This window comes from Labeo rohita, chromosome 24 (assembly GCF_022985175.1).
Source record: "Labeo rohita strain BAU-BD-2019 chromosome 24, IGBB_LRoh.1.0, whole genome shotgun sequence".
Lineage (NCBI taxonomy): Eukaryota > Metazoa > Chordata > Actinopteri > Cypriniformes > Cyprinidae > Labeo > Labeo rohita.
The window spans coordinates 12,977,465-12,998,814 of record NC_066892.1 but is presented as its reverse complement, the minus strand read 5'-3'; the positions used below and the strand labels follow the sequence as shown (position 1 = coordinate 12,998,814).

The 21,350-nt window shown below is 37.3% G+C and overlaps 1 protein-coding gene across 1 annotated transcript in view; it reads right to left on the bottom strand.

The window, feature by feature from the left end:
- Positions 1-21,350, bottom strand: part of ctnnd2a (catenin (cadherin-associated protein), delta 2a) — a 394,266-nt gene that overhangs the window by 358,719 nt on the left and 14,197 nt on the right. The window contains 1 exon segment of the mRNA XM_051098760.1: positions 7,845-7,978. Within this exon segment, the coding sequence (XP_050954717.1) occupies positions 7,845-7,973 (129 nt within the window). The 5' untranslated portion in view covers positions 7,974-7,978.

Sequence of the window (21,350 nt, the reverse complement as noted above, 5' to 3'; positions counted from 1 at the left end):
AGATAGATAGATAGATAGATAGAGAGATGGACAAACGGACGCATGGATGCATGGACAGGCGGTCAGACAGACAGACAGATAGATAGATAGATAGATAGATAGATAGATAGATAGATAGATAGATAGAGGGACAGACGCATGGACGGATGAACAGTCGGATAGATAGACAGCCAGATAAATAGATAGACAGACCGCCAGATAAATAGATAGACAGATAGACAGACAGATAGATAGATAGACAGACAGACAGATAGATAGATAAATGGATGGACGAACGGACGCATGGATGAATGGACAGGCGGTCAGACAGACAGACAGACAAACAGACAGATAGATAGATAGAAAGATAGATAGATAGATAGATAGATAGATAGATAGATAGAGGGACAGACGCATGGACGGATGAACAGTCGGATAGATAGACAGCCAGATAAATAGATAGACAGACAGACAGATAAATAGATAGACAGATAGACAGACAGATAGATAGATAGATAGATAGATAGATAGATAGATAGATAGATAGATAGATAGATAGATAGATAGATAGATAGATGAATGGATGGACGATTGGATGCATGGATGAATGGACAGGCGGTCAGACAGACAGACAGACAGACAGACAGACAGATAGATAGATAGACAGATGAACGGTCAGATAGATAGTGTGGCAAGAGGAGCAAAACGACAGACACAGTGGGCGTGACGTCAGGCCTCGGAGAGGCTTTTATTAAACAGTATAAACAAAAGTGTCCAAAGGGGGGAATAAAAGTGTCCAAAATAAATAGGGGATTTGGTGTCCTCAACGTGCAAGGGTTCCGTGAAGGAGGGGCAGTGTTCAGAAGGGAAGGGTCCAAGTAAGGGGCGGAGTCCGGCGGCCGCTCTCGCTCCCCGCCGAGGTCCACGGCACGAGGGGTAGCGGCTTCCTTCAGCAGCTTCATCCACCTTTCATCACGGCACTTCCTGAGGCGGGTAAATCGGCCCGGCATCCTAGCCCGCAGCCGTCTGGGTGCGGCTTCACGTCCGGACTGCGGGTCCGGCAGCTCGTCCATCATGTCGGCGGCGCTCGATCCCTCTACGCTCCCTTCCTGGACCCACGAGGACACCAGGGTGCATGCACGGGGAAGTAACCAGTCTCCCGAGGAGAGGCGCGCTCGGCATTTTAACAGCGGCGGTGATGAGGCTTCATTCACATCAGGTGTGCCTCATCACACGCCGCCAGACCTGGGTGTTTCAGCGCCCCTCCTCTCTCGCACGCCTACTCCCGTCGGGAGCCTGGTGAAGGGTGGCGATTACGGACGGGGTGACGATAATAATTAGGGGGGAGGCAGCCGACTCGTCACAATAGATAGACGGATGGCTGGACAGACAGACGGATGGACGCATGGACAGACCGACGAACGGACGCATCCATGATAGATAGATAGATGGACAGACAAATGGACGGACGCATGGACGGATGAATGGTCAGATAGATAGACAGATGGACGGACAACAGACAGACAGACAGATGGATGGACGCATGGACAGACGGATGAATGGATACATGGATGCATGGACTCATTCATAATAGACAGATAGATAGATAGATAGATAGATAGATAGATAGATAGATAGATAGATAGATAGATAGATAGATAGATAGATAGATAGATCGGTGTGCCAATGCACAATTGGTTAATATTATGCTGTGAAACCAATATTAAAGCTTAGAAAACTGGCTGTTACTTGTGGAGATGGGATCAAAGTTAAGCTCTTGCTGAACCTCAATTCAACAATAACATGGTGAAATGCTGAATAACTTCCAAACTGAGAGTCAATGACATTTAGATTTATCTGAGAAAAATACTCTCAGAATTGACTAACGTAAGCTTTACTGGCTTCCTGCCTTTCTGCTGGTTCCAAGTCCAGATGCCCTTTAACGTATACCCTTGAGTATCAACAATGCACCATTCAATAAAACACAAGGACAGTCAGACCAGCTGAAGCTACAAACTAAAAGTTTCCTCAGCTGAAATCAATCTTTTTAGGTTAGTGCTGGATGTCTATAAGCACCTTAAGAAAACATTCATCTTGGATTTTGAATGGGTACAGAAATCTTTCGCAAAGGCATTGAGACCCAATTTCTAAAATATTGCTAATAGCTAATGGAATCTTTTAATGCTGGTTAATGGTAACGCTGGATATGGTAATAATAGCAAATATTGACATTTGATGAAGAAACACTTTGGGAAGTCAAGATGTTCTTCCTGGTGATCTTGACATTCAAATTTCATGTCCTTCATCAAGAAGCCTACTCAAGAGCGGCTGTCAGGAATAGATTACATTCAGATCAGCAACACCTACTTTTTGCAAAACAATCAATGAACTAATCAAATGTACCTTTTTAATTATATTGTACACCATGCTTCAATCAAAAACTATTTTAGTTACAACAATGCCTTTTGGGGGGCTTTATAAGTAACAAGTGTTTATTTGTATTTATTAATTCCCTCTATAATTTGCCATCTAGTTTCCTTTCTGTAATATGATCCACAGCAGTCTCGTGTGAAACAAATGCACTGATCACAGAAACTCTGGGCGGCGCGCCGTCTAATATCAAAATAAAAGCTTGCCTTTCATCTCAGCTTACTCACCGAGACCTGTCCCACGCATCCACTTACACCGGCTCAATTTAGTAGATGCAGCCCCTTCCCAATCAATCTCTTTGAGCGAGCCGTCGCGTCCAAAATAGGATAGCTTCATTTATAAGATCGCCTAACACTGGCAACTTGATTGGGACACACAACTGCCGCCTCCTGTTGAGATCACACACATCACTTCAAAGAAAACACACAAGACGGATGGTCATTTGCATGACATACATATTTATGAGGCCTCCTTCTCCATCTCACTAGACTCTATACAGATTTTGCGAAACTCCCAGGCAGCGCTGACACGAAGTCACGCATGATACGGATCACAGAAGCCACCGAGTCGCGTCTTTTCGCAGGGCCTGTGTGGGTGACGTGCTGTACTAGAATGCATAAGAGGGTTTACTCAAGAACACACCGAATCAGCGATCCGCCGCTGAAGTGCATTACCATTTTGATGGGTGCGGTGATGAGGATGGTGATTACAATGATGGTGCTGTTTATGGTGATTGCTCTCGGGTGTAATCCCACAGGCCCCCGCTCAACGTGCGTGAGTGGCAGGACGGGCTGGAGGTGGTTGAGAGCTATTCAGGGGTGGTGGTTGGGGATTTATATAGGACGGGGGCGGATGGAGGTCATTACAGCGATACATGCCTAAGATCTCATCAGTCGTTTACATCCGCCATAGCGGGATTTCCAGGCGCATCTATGATTCACATTTAGCAAGTTATGCAAAGACATAAATAGCATCAGTATGGAAACTTGGGAAATGCCGCAGGGTGTGTGGAAAAGCCCTGTGAAACCGTAACAAAATGATGCATGGGATTCCACATTGGGGGCAATGTAATGGTAAAGTAGTTAAAACTATATATGTGACCCTGGACCACAAAACCAGTCATAAGTAGCATTGGTATATTTGTAGCAATAACAATAATATATTGTATGGGTCAAAATTATTGATTTTTCTTGTATGCCAAAAATCATTTGGATATTAAGTTAAGATCATGTTTCATGAAGATATATAAAACTTAAGTTTTGATTAGTAATATGCATTGCTAAGAACTTCATTTGGACAAATTTAAAGGTGCATGTCAGATTTCAGATTTTTAAATAGTTATATCTTGACCAAATATTGTCATATCCTATAAAAACCATACAAAAAGCTGTGTGAAATTATTATTATTGTTATTGTTATTATTATTGTTGTCACTGTTGATGTTATAAAAGCAATATTAATACATTAATATATTAATATAATAATATATAATAATAAGGAAAATATTAATGAATGTTTTAAGATTATTAATACAACTATTAATAATTAAAACAATAATAATATTTAGTGATAGAGCAAAGTAATAATATCACTATTAACACAAATTTTAATATTATAATATACAGAGAAAGCTGTGTAAAATAATAATAATAAAAATATTATTGTTATTATTATTAACAACAACACAAATATTAATATTATTAAATTAATTAATAAAACAATTACTTAATAAAATATTTATGTAATAATATTTAGCAATAAAACAATTTAAACAACAACTATAATAATAATAATAATAATAATAATAATTACTTTTATCATTATCAACAATACAACTATTAATATTAATGAATTAATTAAACTATTATGTCAATAAAACCATATTTTAATAAATTATGTAATATTTAGTAATAAAACAATTTAAACAACAGCTACAATAATAATAACTATTATTATTATTACTTTTATTATTACATACATTTGATATCAAATCAATTATCTTATTTTATTGATAAAATGTATACCAAATTGTTATATCTAACAGCACTGTAATAGTAGCTAGGAAAAAGATCAAGTGTACAAAAAAGAACACATTTATAATTATACATCAACATATTTGGAAGATCATATTAAAAGTGGGATCAAACAATTTGAAAGCCTATATTGACCAGTCAAGACTTCTACGTTCACTTCAGTAAAGCAGCTTTCTTTTAGATGTCTGGCAACAGGTAGATCTAACAGTGCGCAACCTAATAGCACCTTTAATAAAGCGCACTTCTGCTATTCTGCTTTTTTATTTCTAATCAAGAGTATTCAACATGAAAGGCTTTATTACAGAGAGCCCAGCCCACTGATATGTGAGGGCCAAACATGTGCTGAATGTATGAAAGGAGTTGGCATAATGAGGCTTGCACACAGCCTGGGCTTGTCTGAAATTGCGAAGAAATAACCCTCACATCCTTACAATGAAATCTCAAGGCTGCAAATATAATGCCTTAATTGCTTGTGTGATCAGAACAGAGCAATATTTTCACTGGAAAGCTTAAAATGAATAAATTGTGCCTTTTCTTCTTGAAAAAATATGGGTTTGATTTCATGGTACAAAAATGCTGTTTTCAGTGAAGGGTACTGTATTATTTCAAGTCCTTTTCTCTAGTGGGGTTAGAAGTCATTGAAAGAATTTCTGTTGTGAATTAATTCATGACAAAATAATACGAGAGTAAGTCTTCAGGATTTCTGAATATAATTTCATATACTAGGCTTTAAAAGGTTAAATATGTTTTTTGTGTACTACTCAACATTAAGAACCGAAACCAATACTTATAAATTGTGCAAGGACGTTTTACAAGTGTACACTGTGCCCTTTGGAGCTAGGTTGGGCTTTAGAGAGAGAAATGTGAGTCTCCAAACATTACTAGCATTGATTTACACAGCCTCCTCACAGTGAGTGTCTCACAGACATACATAGGTTTATTAATCAAATCTACCATGAAACCCCAGCACTGCGTCGTACAGATGCTCAGTTCTGCTCGGTGAAACGCCGCATCAGCATCTCTGATTTTAATGTAGCTTTTATTAAAGCAGTACATGAAGCCATCAACATTTTTAGGCCGTGATGAGCCAGCCGTCTGTACGACGCGCAACTCAGCGAGAACCCGTTGTGTATGAATAAAAGTAATGGCTAATTTTTGTGATGGATTGGGCCGGAGTGCCACCTGCACAGTCTTCCGGGCCGTTCCAGGTGGGACGGGAATGGCTGCCTGAACTAAATCCATCATCGGGTAAAACACAGGTGGCCTTTTACTGCTGAGCTGGGATTTGGCAAACATGAAGAATGTAATCAAATACAAATTACACGCTATTATATGTTGCATACTGTAGTGTCAATTAAATCATTACCAAGACAGATTCCCAAGGTGTAACAGTTCCGCAGGCTCTGACTTTATGGCATTTTCCTGATTTCCCCCTCCGTCTCTCAATTTGCATTCATTGCGGTGGCTCTGGATTTTGTCCTCAGGAATATTTCCTGAGTCAAACATTCATCTTCACACACAGTCATTTTCCTCCAGCTTACTTTCTCACCCCAACTGTAATGTCCTTTTAAATATTTCAGGTTTTCTCTCCACCTTTTAGCACCTGATCTTTAAATGGTGTAATAATGTCACACCTGAGCTTTGACTCAATAAGCCCCCGGCCTCTCCAAACTAGAATATGAAAAATTGTATTTTATAAATATTGTTTTATTATTCTGAATTTACAGACATACTGAAGTCAGTAATTTTATTTTTTTTTTTTTTAGAAATGAATACATTTATACATTTATAATGTTACGTAAGAATTCTATTTCAAGACTTTTTTTTACAGAAGTATTCAAAACTGTTTTCAACTTTCATAATAATGTTTCTTGTGCAGCAAATGAAAATATCAAATTTGCCATCACAAGAATACGTAACATTTTAAAATGTATTAAAATGGAAAACAGCTATTTTGAATAACTGTTCATAATATTAGTTTTTACTGTGTTTTTGGTCAAATAAATGCAGACTTTTTTCAAAAACATTACAAAAAATAAAAAATAGCGCAATTACCGCTGTTCAAGTGGTTTAAGTCACTTAAGCACATACGAAAAAGAAATTATGTATTATTTAGCAAGCCTGTAACCACCTAAATCAATAATTAAAAGGAGAATTTTTGGCAAATCCAAGTAATTTACCATAGAAATATGATGTTTTTAACCTTTATTACTGTTATAGCGCCACCTATGGTCTGATTTCCATAAAACATTGCGTACTTGTTTAGAATCATCTGTCGTATGTGCTCACTGAGTTTTGTGAAGTTTTGAGGTTTCATTTACAATTTATAGGCTGGTATATCTGGCCACACCCCTTTTCTAAATGACCCTGTTTGATAATTGTTGATCTAGAGAGTCCAGAGAATTGTCTTGCAGTGGTTTTATTGAGGTTGAGCTAATAACCTAGGATTAGTTGGCAAACAATTTTTACATTATGGAGAATATTTCATGGACAATTTGATTGACAGCAGTGGTTCTTGAGGCAAATTTGCTCAGTATGAGAAGATCTGTCAAATGACATGAATATAGTGTGGATGTGTGAAACACCACATGATTATAGAAGTGTAAAAAACTTGTTTGTGCCACCTAGTGGCTGATTTGATTGAAAATTCTTACAGCCCTCTAGAGCCATAAGTCAAACATCTCCAACGAGTTTCATACCGATTGGGCTCTGTTAACCTTGTCTAATAGGTGCTCAAAATTAATTGGCGGCCATGTTTTTTGAGAAATGCTCTGGACAGACACAACACACAAGCCACTTGAGCCTGCCGGTTCAGGAGTTATGAGTGATTTCATACTTTTTATTCCTGTAGCGCCCCTGTCAGGCCGATTGGGGTGAGCCTTGGTGATGTTGTAGACGGTGTGAGTACTACCATCCCTCCAATTTTTAAGTCTCTACGACTTACGGTTTGGTCTGCACAATCACTTTTAGCTGAACAATGCTGATCCGTGGCCATTCTAACAATTACAGTAGGGTTTTAGCGCTACGCCAAGATTGTTCATTTTTGAATTGAGAGGGGGGAAAAGAAATTAGGTAAAAATGTATTTTAAGCCTTTGCTTATATATTATTAATTCTAGTATAGATCTGTGAATAACTTTATAGTCAATTCCAACCAGTTACCTTTGACAAGCACACAGTGTCATACAAAATGGCCTTTCTTGTATTTATCATTCCCCTTTTAATCTTTGTCTCCCAGAAAGTGTACAGAAAAGGTCCAGCACTGAGTTAATATGACAAATGTGTACAGATAACCGCTGTCTCCTGATAAGTAATGGACAGAACTACAAAGAATTCAACTTTCCCACTGAAAAATTCTGGCTTTGTGCCAGATGAAGTGGTACAGTGGACATTAAAAGTCCTACCTGCTCTTTCACAGAGGCCAGAATGGCAGAGGTGGTCTCAGTCTCAGATCCATCGCCATTAGAAGCATTCAGTCCTGGGCTGAGCATGGTGGCGTTCTCTGCTTCAGCAGGCTGCTCTGGAACTGGCATGACTTCTGGAGAGGAAAAATATATTTATCAGCAACTCTTTATCATTGGACCAACACAGGATCATCAGGGCTCAGACTTGCAATCCATTCAAGACCTTCGTTTATCTTCAACACAAATAAAGATATTTTCTGAAATCTGAGAGCTTTCTGACCCTGGATAGACAGCAACGCAACTACCATGTTCAACGCCCAGAAAGGAGTAAGGACATTGTTAAAATAGCCCATGTGACGTCAGTGGTTTAACCATAATGTTATGAAGCTACAAGAATGTTTTTGTCTTCATCACACATTCACAAGAGTACAAAAATATATACGTGTGGCGCTGCTGACGCAGCAGCCGGCGTTTCATTGAAAATATCTTAATTTGTGTTCAGAAGATGAACGAAGATCTTACGGGTTTGAAATGGCATAAGGGTGAGTAAATGACAACCATTTTCAATTTTGGGTGAACTATCCATTTAAAATGATACACACATTCATTTGTTCATGAGTCAGCCAGGTTTGAGGGTTTATGAATGTTGAGTTTGCACCTCCCTGACCTCTTTGGATCTAAATGAATAAGCAATCAACACATTTTAGATTTATAACAGTGAAATCTGCCAAAAGCAGCTAGTCGGACATTTTCAGTCAAGTCTAATGCCTCAGTTATTTCATAAACCCCCACGGTCTACTTACAGTAGCAAATGAGCAAATGCACAAACACATGATTGATGCAACCTATAAAGGATCTGTATTGATTAGAAACAGATTCCAAATAATAACTGAGCTGGGCATTAGCTGGACTCAGATCAAGATAAATGGTTATGTAGGACAATCTCTGGATATTTTGTCACACTCAGTGGCGGCTGCAGCCGAGCCTGCCAACTTTGTTCCCTTGTTAATAAAGATGACTAGCCTCATCTAACACGACAGCGTGCCTCCGCCTGACGTTCTGGAAATCAGATTATGCCTCCTTAAACCACCATTTCCACATTGTTTACCTTCCTCCACTCTTCCTTCACACATGCTCACATAATTCACCCCGAAGCCTCTTCAAAGCACTCACAGGAATAAAGGACTTGTGGAAGTAAGTCAAAGTTCAGGCAAAAGCATCCACTTGACCGATGCAACGTGCCGAGATGTTTTTCAGGTGCTACAACACTCAGATCTGGAAGCAAATGTATACTCTAATCTAACATTGCTAAAGTGACAGTTCACCCAAAAATGAAAATTCTGTCAGTAATAACTCACCCTCATGTCGTTCCAAACCCGTAAGACCTGTTCATCTTTGCAAGACAAGTTAAGATATTTTTAAAGAAATCTAACAGATTTCTTCAAGTTCAAGGTGAGAATGTGACATCAGTGGTTCAACCATAATGCTATGAAGCTACAAATATGCTTTTTGTGTGCAAAGAAAACAAAAATAATGATTTTATTCAACAACACCATTGATATTTTGTGGACCTTGAACGTGTCAGTTGCATTGCTGTCTAAGCATGGTCAGAAAGCTCTCAGATTTTATCAACAATATCTTAAATTATATTACGAAGATGAAGTCTGGAATGACATGAGGCTGAGAATTAATTACAGAGTTTTCATTTTTGGGTGGACGGTCACTTTACATTAAAATAAACTGACAATGAAAAGTCATTTTTAAATGTTCTTGTTTAAATTTTTCAAAACTCACAACTTTCAAAACTGCTTTATATGGAGTTTTCTGGCAAGTTTTGTCAGCTGAACTATTGGCATGTTGTTAAACTGCAGTACAAATCCATTGAACACACTGTACTTCTGTCCCTCACAGCCTCATTTTTTATTCCTGTCAGAAATTAAATATGGTGCTACCCTGACTAAGGTCTATGGTGAAGAAAAATCTGCCACAACTTTTTTGCTGATTGGAAGACCAAACTGACTGGCACTTCACTTTTTGACAGCTCTCTTCAGTTGGTCAAAAGAAAGATTGGCTCAGTGTGCAGAAAATATTGCCTTAGTCTTCAACCTCAAGTGCTAAAGTTAAACGTGCCCTGATGGAAAAAGATAAATAAACAACTAAATGTGAGCAGAGGGATGTTCTGTACCAGTAAATAACTGTGGCAGTTATAAAGTACATCTTCAGAAAAATGGTTCAGGTCCCACAAATTATTACGTTTTTCAGCATTTTTGTGTTTCCAACAATTACTGTATGATTTTGAGATCCTTCTTGTTCACACTGAGGGACTCATATGCAACTATTACAGAAGGTTCAAATGCTCACTGATGCTCCAGAAGGAAACACAATGCATTAAGAGTCAGGGGGTGAAAACTTTTTGAATTTGATGATCAGGGTAGATTTACCTTATCTTGTCCTCTGAGAAATGCAAGTATCTTCTATAGCTAAGGGCAGAACTAAATGAAAAAAATATGACATTTGGGCAAAAATATGAAAAATGTACACGTCTTCATACTGTTCAAAAGTTTACACCCCTGGATCTTAATGCATTGTTTTTACTTCTGGAGCATCAGTGAGCATTTGAACCTTCTGTAATAGTTGCGTATGAGTCCCTCAGTTGTCCTCAGTGTGAAAAGATGGATCTCAAAGTCATACAGTCATTGTTGGAAAAGGGTCAAAAACACAAAAATGCTGAAAAACCAAAGAATTTGTGGGACCTGAAGGATTTTTATGAAGAACAGCAGGCAGTTTAACTGTTTGGGACAAACAAGCAACAACTATCACTGAAAAAGGAAAGATTCTGCGAGGTGTGTGTACATTTTTGACCTCAACTGTATACTTTTAAGATATTTTCATGGTACTTTTGAGTCGTTTTAGAAGCCTAAAAGCTCCAGCCTCCATTCATTGCATTTTTATGTAAAACAGCAATTCAATAGATCTCCTTTTGTGACAACAAAACTCATTTATACGGGTTTGGAATTCCATCAGGCTGAGCAAACGATTCATTTCTAAAAGAACTATTGCTTTAACACAAGTACTGTACTTTTGAGCTTGAGTTTCGCCTCCTGCCTGCTGTCTAGCTGTTTTTGACACCTCCTTCTCCATCTTGGCTCAGCAGATTTTTTTTCATGCAAACAAATGTGTGCTGCTGGGTAATGCGTTGTCGCATTTTTCAATGATACAGCTCATTTGAATCGCTGTGGTTTGCCCTGGTAAAGGTAATGCTACCATCTTCCAAACCCTGGGTACAGTATGAGAGTGGGCAGTTAAATATCTCTGAGGGCCTCCGGAGTGGATTGCCCTGTGTCTACCTTATTCTGTAAACAGTTCTCTCTTCTCATACATTAAGCACTAAAACGTACTTTATCCAATTAGACCTCACTCTAAAAGGTCATTTCGGAGTGTAAACACAAGGATAAAAGATACAAATGATCTACTGAAATACTTACAAGCTTGGTGTAGCTTCTTTAAAGCGATCTGATCTGTGTCTAAAAGATCTAATAGTCTGTTTGTGTAACAGCTGATCTAATATAAATTAGCTCTAGAGTACAAGGAGGGATTTTAAGGTAGCATTGCAGCTATTGTAATTGTCCCAGATAGCACATGTACGTCTGCAAGATGTCTGTTAAAGATCTCTTGATCTGGAAAGCATCTGCTGTGTACAAACGTCTGGCAGACATCTGTAAGATGTCAGTTTTACATACATAAAACTGAAAAAAAATCATAAACATCTTAACAACATCTAATAGATGTCTATTTGACATCTGATAGGAAACGTCCAATAGACGTATTGCAGATGAGCAAACTACGTCTTGCAGATGTAAATGCAGACATCAGACAGACATCTCCGAGATGTACGTGTGCTATCAGGGTGTGGTTTTGCTCAGTGTTTTTGTGCTTATATGCCTATTCGATTGACACGATGTTAGCTTAGCAACTTGATAATTTCAAATTTGCAGGAGCTAACGTGATTCTAAGTGACCGTTCTTTATCTGTAAGTGGAAGCAGTGAATGAGCCCTCCTAAAAATGTTCATCTCCCTCTGTCTCATCAGGGGTCTCAGATGACGCAACATGTTACATGACAACAGATCAAATGAGGTTCATGGGCTGCAGCTATTGATTGCATCTAACAAGCTGCTTGATGCCTCATTATGAATGCAGACTGACAACATACATCCATCAGCCCTCCCACCCAAATAACTCAAACCACGTTCAGGGAAAGCCACAGACCGGAGACCATTTATTTAAAACACACTCGTCAACCTCATAATGTCAGTTTTATATGAGAGAAATAAGGAAACAACTTTTTAAGGACGAATCCAAAAAGACAAAGATGACAAGACAATCAAAACTGATTAGTTAAGCAATGCTAAACTTTTTAAACTAATGTGGCCTTGCCCAAAAAAAGAGAGCCTCAAAAGAGAATGTAACACATGGAGAGATAGAAATGGGGAAAATGAGACTGAGAAACAGAGAGGGGCTGGAAAACTTGACAGAAGGTGCAGACAGCCCCGTTGTCACCCTGGCTAAAATAAGGCTGCCAGGTTGTAACTGTCTATGTGCCTCTGTCTCATCAGCGCTTGGCGCTTTTACTGGCAAACAAGCCTCTGTTGCTCCAGCCTGAACCCGAGAGCAGTTTGGCAGGTCAGTGAATAGGAACTGATTGAGCCTTGGAGTTGTTATCCATCCTCTGTCTGATGGCCCAACCTGGCTGGAAAAAAGCTAGAAAATGCTGGAACATGGGCTGCGGGCCTGTGTGAGAGACAAAGCTTCTGGTATATGTCTTTTTGAGTTAAGTAAAATTGGTTTATTGTCATTTCTGTCCTGCGAGGTGAGGGAAAAAACAAAATATCATATATTCTCAATATGACAGGTCAATATGATGCTCTGACTAACTTTTTTATTGACACTCCACCAGGACAATGACTCAACGCCCACCTGTGACATGACATATCCACTGGGAAGACGCTTTATTGCCTATTCTAGAATCAAAGGCTACAGCTATATCATGGTGTAAACTTTGGTAGAGTCAACATTCCAAAATTAACAATCCAATCATGCAATTTATCAAAATAAAAAGAAATCTATCTATCTATCTATCTATCTATCTATCTATCTATCTATCTATCTATCTATCCATCCATGCATCTGTCCATCTGTCCGTCCATCTGTCTATCTATCTATCCATGTGTCTGTCCATCCATCCATGCGTCTGTCCATCTGTCCATCTGCTATCCATCCATGCATCTATCCATCTATCTATCCATCAGTGCATCTGTCCATCTGTCCATCCATCTATCTATCTATCTATCTACCTATCCATCTATCCATCCGTGCGTCTGTCCTTCTGTCCGTCCGCTATCCATCCATGCATCTATCCATCTATCGATCCATCAATGCATCGGTCCATCTATGCATCCATCCATCCATCCATCTATCTATATATCTATCTATGTATCTATCTGTCTATCTATCTATGCATTCCTTATTGAAACAAGAAAATAAATAAATAAAAATATCTATCTGTCTATCTATTTATGGGAACATGAAGATTTTTTTACAACTCATTTCAATCCATCCATCCATCTATCCATCCATCCATGCGTCTGTCCGTCTGTCCGTCCATCAATCCATCCATACATGCGTCTGTCCATCCATCCTATGTCCAACCTATCTATCTATCTATCTATCTATCTATCTATCTATCTATCTATCTATCTATCCATCCATCCATCCATCCATCCGCCCATCTATCTATCTATCTATCTATCCATGTGTCTGTCCATCCATCCATGCGTCTGTCCATCTGTCCATCTGCTATCCATCCATGCATCTATCCATCTATCTACCCATCAGTGCATCTGTCCATCCAACTATCTATCTACCGATCCATCTATCCATCCGTGCGTCTGTCCATCTGTCCGTCCGCTATCCATCCATCCATCTATCCATCCATCCATGCGTCTGTCCATCTGTCCGTCCATCAATCCATCCATACATGCGTCTGTCCATCCATCCTATGTCCAACCTATCTATCTATCTATCTATCTATGCACCTGTCCTTCTGTCCGTCCATTAATCCATCCGTCCGTCCACCATCCATCCATCCATCCATGTGTCTGTCTGTCCACTATCCATCCATGCATCTATCCATCTATCAATCCATGTGTCTGTCCATCTGCCCATCCATCCATCTATCTATCTATGCGCCTTTCCTTCTGTCTGTCCATCCGTCCGTCCCTCCACCCCTCCCTCCATTCGTGCGCCTATCTATTTTTTATTTTACTGCTGAAATAGGATATTAAATCAATCAATCAATCAATAAAAAATAAATAAATCAAAGAAAGAATTTAGAATAATATGCACTAATTACATACGCAACAAGAATATGTATTAATACAGTAACCTAGTGTATTTTGAATTCATGTTGACTTTAAACAAATAGTAAATAGTAATATTAAATTCATTGCTCAAGATATATTACAAGCATCCCAAATATCAATGGATGGCTCCACACTTTTCTCAGAACGGCCGTACTGACCATGAAAACCCAAAGGAGTGGGCTGAATGTCTCAGGGGGGAAATCTGCACCATTTTTCTATGTCTCTCGTTCTCTTCCTCCTACTCTCCTCTCCCAGTCATTTCCCTGCATATTGCGCATGTCGTAGCGTTGGTTCCGGGCAGGAAGTCTGGCAGCCACACTGCCCTCCTTCCCACGCGGCTTGTGAGTTCCGTCCCTGTGTTAATGCTGCAGGAAGCCAGCCAAGCGCCCGCATGCAACAAATAAACAAACCAGAACAATCCAAACAGCGAGAGCAGATCCTAGAAAGAGTCACACGTCACCCTGCAAAGAGCTACAATTACCCAAAGGAGAAAAATTGTGACAAACGAGGGGCAAAATCATTACTTTGTCAACACTCTTTACCAATGCAGTCCGGTCACATAAAATGCTGTTTAACACTGTATTTTTTTAGCAAGGCATCCTTAGCCGGCGGCATCTGACATGTAATTGCTGTTCCACTGACATGTGGTCTATTTCCGAGCCGGCTGCCCGAACTCATTGCTGAGGCCTGATATTTCAGCTTAGATAAGAAAGCGGCCTATGAGCTAAACTGAGCAGTAGAGCAGGACACCTCGAGAATAACACAGAAACGTCCCTATGTAATAGGGCTGTACGATAAATTGCATGCGATATCCATGCGCATCTTGTCAGTAAAGCTGGTTCTGTAATCAGAAGTAAATCTCCATCACGTGCGTGCTTTCAGATGGGGCAGCATTTACTACACAGAGCCGTACTTCACTGACAAGCTACGCAAAACCGCGGCAGTGATCGGTATTTCCTGAATTTCTTCTGTGGGACACATTTGGAGTTTCCGCACAGGAGCGCCCTCTGGCTTTCGGATGGCAATTTACTACTGATCACAGAACCGTGCTTCACTGACAAGATGTGTGCACGAATATCGCAACTTTCCTAATATCGATTACGATATTACCGCTATTTATCGTGCAGCCCTACTCTATAATGATGCTGAACGTTATTATTAAATATATGAATAAATACATAAAGGGAAAAGTACTATAACACACTAGTTCGAGATCAATAAGATTTTGTTGCATGAAAAATTATTGCTTTTATTTTGTAAGAATGTATTGAATTGATAAAGACAACGAAGACTGAAGATACAGTTCCCTCCAATAATATTGCAACCCTTGGTAAATATGAGCAAAGAAGGCTCTAAAATATATATATATATATTTTTTTGTGTGTGAAATAATTCACAAAATTCTAACTTTTAATTCAAAGTAAAACAACTGAAAGTGGGGGGAAACTCACAATATGAAAAAAAAGTTTTTCTCCCATGCATGTTGGCCACAATTATTGGCACCCCTAGAAATGTTTAAATATCTCAGAGTAAAATATCTCTGAAGTATATTCCTATTCATATTTACATTTTTTTGGAATGAAAGAACAAAAGGATAAACAATGTTTACCAAGGGTGCCAATATTTTTGGAGGGCACTGTATACATACTAACTTTATTAAACGTTTAATGCAATTAAAAAAAAAAAATCACATAAATCAGAATAAAAAGACATTTAAAAATACTGCTCTTCAGATATACACATCTAACATCCCTCTCTAGGATTTCCTATTTTACACTGTTTGACGGTACTCCAGCCAAGGTGATGTCCCTCGGCTTTGCACTGTTTGATACGCTTTCTTTCTCTGGTCCAATCGAGCAACGTGTCAACAAACTTTGCGCTCAAGGACTTTGGCAGCTGGTCGGACAACTCCAAGTCCGCATTTGAGCCGCCAAGTCAAAGCAGCTTCAATGCACACCGTGCAAACAGTCACGCTAGGCTACGCTCACCCCATCGGAGGGAAACATCTCCATATAAGAGTGACACCAGGATGCTTTCTTCCTCCCCCCGTCTCCTCCTCCTAAGCTGCGTGAGGCAGTTGTTGGGCAGGAGAGACGAGAGTTTGTCTCTCATCCATACCCACGGTCCCTGCCCAGGTGCGCCGGCACATCAGTTTATTTTGCCTGCGAAACTCAGCCTGTCTCCACTAAAACCATCATTGACACGGTGCTGTCACAATAAACCCACCCTAGCTGTTTCTCCACAACACCCACCCACCCGCTTTTGCTTTTCCTTTTCCTCATCTAATTCCCCACAGCACACTCAACCAAACTCTCAAATACTCACTCCCACCGCTCTTCCTCCTCTGTTCTACTCCCATTTGCTCATTCATTCAAGCCTTGAAGCAACAAGCAAACCCTGGTTTATTTTCAAACTGCGGTTCTCAGCTGGTGTAGCTTCAGGATCCAGTTTTTTACATTTTATCCAACACTTTACCAAATCTGTTTATCATACAAAATTGAATTTCAATAGTTTAATGCTCTCGGCAGTCAATAAATGCGCACAAAGCACACGATGGCCAGCGCTAACCATGTTTATCCACATTGCAAGTAAATCTGTATTAATATAGTCAGGATCGGATTTCAGTTTACCATGCATTACTTTGTTTAACCTGCCCTTGGCATCTGCTTACCATGGAATTTGATCCTGTCAGAACAGACTTGCAAATGATTTTTGGTTTGCAGTCTACAGGTTAAGAACCACTAGGTCTAGATTTTTTTTTTTTTTTTTTGGAGTAAATGTACTTTTCTGTGCACACCATAGCATCGACTTGTCCACAAAAGGGAAATAAAATAAAATAAAATAAAATAAAATAAAATAAAATAAAATAAAATAAAATAAAATAAAATAAAATAATAAATAAATAAATAAAATATAAAATTTAATTAAATAAAAATTAAATAAATATAAAATTAAATAAAACAATAAATTAAAAAGTAAAAAATAAAATACAAAATTAAATTAAATATTAAATACAAATAAATTAAAAAAGTAAAATATATTAAATATAAAATAAACTCTAAAATTAAATTAAATTAAACAAAATAAAAAATATATAATTAAATGAAAAAACAATAAAATAAAAGTAAAAAAAAAAATAAATGAAATAAAAAATTAAATGAAATATATAATACACAATTTAATTAAATAAACAATAAAAACATCAAATTAAATTAAATATAAAAAATAAAATTACATATAAAATTACATTAAATTAAATAAAAATATAAATTAAAATATAAATTAAATATAAAATGTAATTAAAAATAAAAATAAAATAAAACAATAAAATAAAAGTTAAAAAAATACAAAATCAAATTAAATATAAAAATTAAATAAAAATAAGATTCAATTATATATAAAAATAAAAAAATAAATTCAATTAAATTAAAACCAAGCACTAAAAACTACATTAAATGTATTTATTAAATTACTTATAAAAATACTGATGAATCAAATAACGTTTAACAAGTTGTATTTTTAGGGGTGTCAATTGTAATGTTTTAACTTACAAATATATATTTTAACTATGATTTACCATTTTTAGACACTTTGAATGATATTAACTGGGAAAAGTGCTACAAATTAACTTGAAATCCTGATAGCTCTCTAGCAGTGAGCAAAACAGGCACACAGTCAACAAGATTTTCCAGAAATCACTTAAAATATCTTATAAAGGAGGATCATATTTGGGGTTCCATGCAATCAAGAGCTTGAAAACCCCTGGTTTACAGCATCCTGAAATATTCATGATTTGTTTTTCATCCCAGTGCAGAGTATTGTATTCTTCTAGTCATTCTCCTGTCCACTAGATTCATGCATAACAGGCCACTATGAAAAAACAAATTGAAATCTAATCTATAGAGCTATTAATGTTCCATCTCTGAATACAAAAAAACTGTCCGATCCCATTATTATTTCTCTTCTCGCTGTAGTCATAATGCTATAAGCGCACCGTCGTTCCATTTCAGCCTGGTAATATGTAGAATAAACACAATAACCTTCTTATCACCAATTGGGTCGTCTTGTACATCGGTTTATTTTTACATGCACTGAAATGCATATTCCCTTCATCGCAGTGAGATGAGGAGTCTGAAATACAGCAGTGCATTTCAAGCCTGAAGAATAGATCTAATATCCCTGGAGGGAACACAAGATATGACCTTACGGGACAGGTGGAGGTGTACGATAAACAAAGCAGTCCATTTTAATGCGAACAGAGGGTGCATGCATGCATTTGCATAGCGTTCTCCATCATAACATACAGTATCTATGAGAATTAAAATATATGTGACTGATTCAAACACTCAGAGATCTGCTATGCTGATCCAGAGTGGGAAATCCAGAACATGCAAATATCCGACAATGAAATATTTTCTTATCTAACACAAAACCAACTTCACTTGGCAGTTATATCAATGCATAAGAACGCATTTTCCAAGGATAAGCATTATTCATATGACCTTTTGAAGTATGCAGACCAATTACGCAACAACTTCAGTGAACAGAATATGCTGGATGTCATAACAGCTGTATGTAGAAGTGTTATTGTTATACACAGGGTTTTCACATCTGACCAGTGAATTTCTATTTTCAGGCTCCAGGGAGAAAACATTCACTCATTTTTAGTTTATAATAGCAGTGTTTTAGTTGTATTAAATTCAGAATATCAATTCTGATTCACAAGCTTGCGTTTCGATTCAATTTTGATCTTTTTAGGGTCATTCTATAATTTGGGGTACATTTTGAATTTGACAATGCAGATAAAAAAAGTTTACATTTTTCCCACAAAACCAAACATGACTATACATAGCTGCTTTGAAACAATGTATATTGTATAAAGTGCTATATAAATAAAGGTGATCTGTTGGAATATGTGCATAAAATATCATCTATGTTTGCTACTGTTCACCATGTTACCTTTACCGGGTAACACAGTTGACAGGTAACTTAGTTGACATTTTTAGTGTTTTGGGCCTATATTCAACATTGAAGCCTTGAACAACTGAGCATATGGTATGTTTACCATAATAAAATAATACTTGTGTAACACTGTTGACAGTCAACTAATCCACTCTTGACATAGGTTTGCTAGTTTAATCAATATTAGGGGAAAGAGAGAGAACATAACTTCTAGTGTTTCATCCATGTGCTTCTAGAGGAAATATCATCATACTATGCAAATTATGCAATAATGGGACAAACCATTTCTTTTTGAGGGGGTGAGGGGTTTCTAGTGGGTATCTAGAAACAATGTTTTTTGGACACAAATAAAACAAGTTATATCACAATAAACACTTATTATTTTTGAAGCGCACGCCCAAATGTGACCCTGGATCACAAAACCATTCATAAAGGTCATTTTTTCAAAATTGAGATTTATGCATCATATGAAAATAAGCTTTTTATTGATGCATAGTTTGTTAGGATAGGACAATATTTGGCCGAGATACAACTATATAAAAATCAGGAATCTGAGGGTGCAAAAAAATCTAAATATTGAGAAAATTCCCTTTAAATTTCTTCAAATAATGTTCTTAACGTATATGACTAATCAAAAATTAAGTTTTCATACATTTACAGTAGGAATTTTACAAAATATCTTCATGATCTTTACTTAATTTCCTAATGATTTTTGCCATACAAGAAAAAATTATAATTTTCATTTTTCAATGTATTTTTGGCTATTGCTACAAATAAACCCCAGCGACTTAAGACAGGTTTTGTGGTCCAGGGTCACAAATGTCTTGCTACCCTAATCTAACTGAAGGCAAAACTATGAACTTAATTTATATTTGAAGTAATTTTTCATGCTTAAATGCAGAGTAGAATGAGCAACTTTACAAAATCAGACAGCTGAATACCAGGGTTGTATGTGATATGAACATAATTTTTGAAGAAAAGATATGGCTTTTTCAACATACAGCAGTGTGATTGGGAAAAATATAACTGTGTACTAGAACAGGGGTTAATTTTGATAAAAATATATTAAAAATATACTTCACGGACATGAGGCGTACCCACAATTATAGAATGACCCAGATATACATCAGGTAGAGTATACTAAAATTTAAAGGAAAAAAAAAATCTCTCAACTAATGTTGTAAGATATACATGAGAGTCGTGGTACTATTACTGTAACACTGATGGTTAAAATGAACTGATATATATAAACAAACGTTTAAATTACACTCAATGAAGTTTTTATAATAGTAAAGTTACAATTATATATAGCTATACTTCTACTCCAATTCGTAGAAGTACCAGCATAAACCAGCAAAGGACCAGCAAAAACCATCTAAGGACCAGCTTAAACCAGCATCAAAACATACCTAACCAGCATATGCTGTTTTTTTCACCAGGGATGTATGTACACCAGCAACAAACCTTCATAATAAAGATTTTCTCACAATGTCTATATTTTTTTAGTCTTTTCAGCTCATTGGAGTCCGGATTTACAGAGACAAAAAAAAAAAAACAGAAATCGTCTAAAATGTCGTTATAAATCCAGACGCTCTATATTTATATAGCATGCATTGTTATCACTATCAATCATGCTTTGCCTTAATAAAAGCGCCCTCTTATGTAATGCGACTGGACATAATTTTCTTTGTAAAACGCCACTCGAAAACACTATAAATCATAATAGGTTCAGTTCGCTAGTAAAATGTAATACATATCAGATGTTACCACATACATAAATATATTCAGCCGTTCCTGTTCGCTGCGCCGAGACACCATCTCTGACAATTTATTGCATGGGTCATTTGGAAACTACAAATATACTGCAATTCGAAAAAAAATCTCTTTCTTGTCATACATACTCAAATCTTGCCTGTGTATTTCCAGCCAAGTAAGACTGCAAACCATTATGCACTTGGAAGATATCTGGAGAGTTTAATCTCTTATGAATTTACCTAATTAATTGTCCATGTGGCCACTGAAAAAAAAGACTTAATAACAGCTAAGGAAGATTGATCAGGCTTAATTGAAATAACTTCACATGGGAGTCCCATTAAAAAAAGGGAAAAGATTAAAAGCATTATG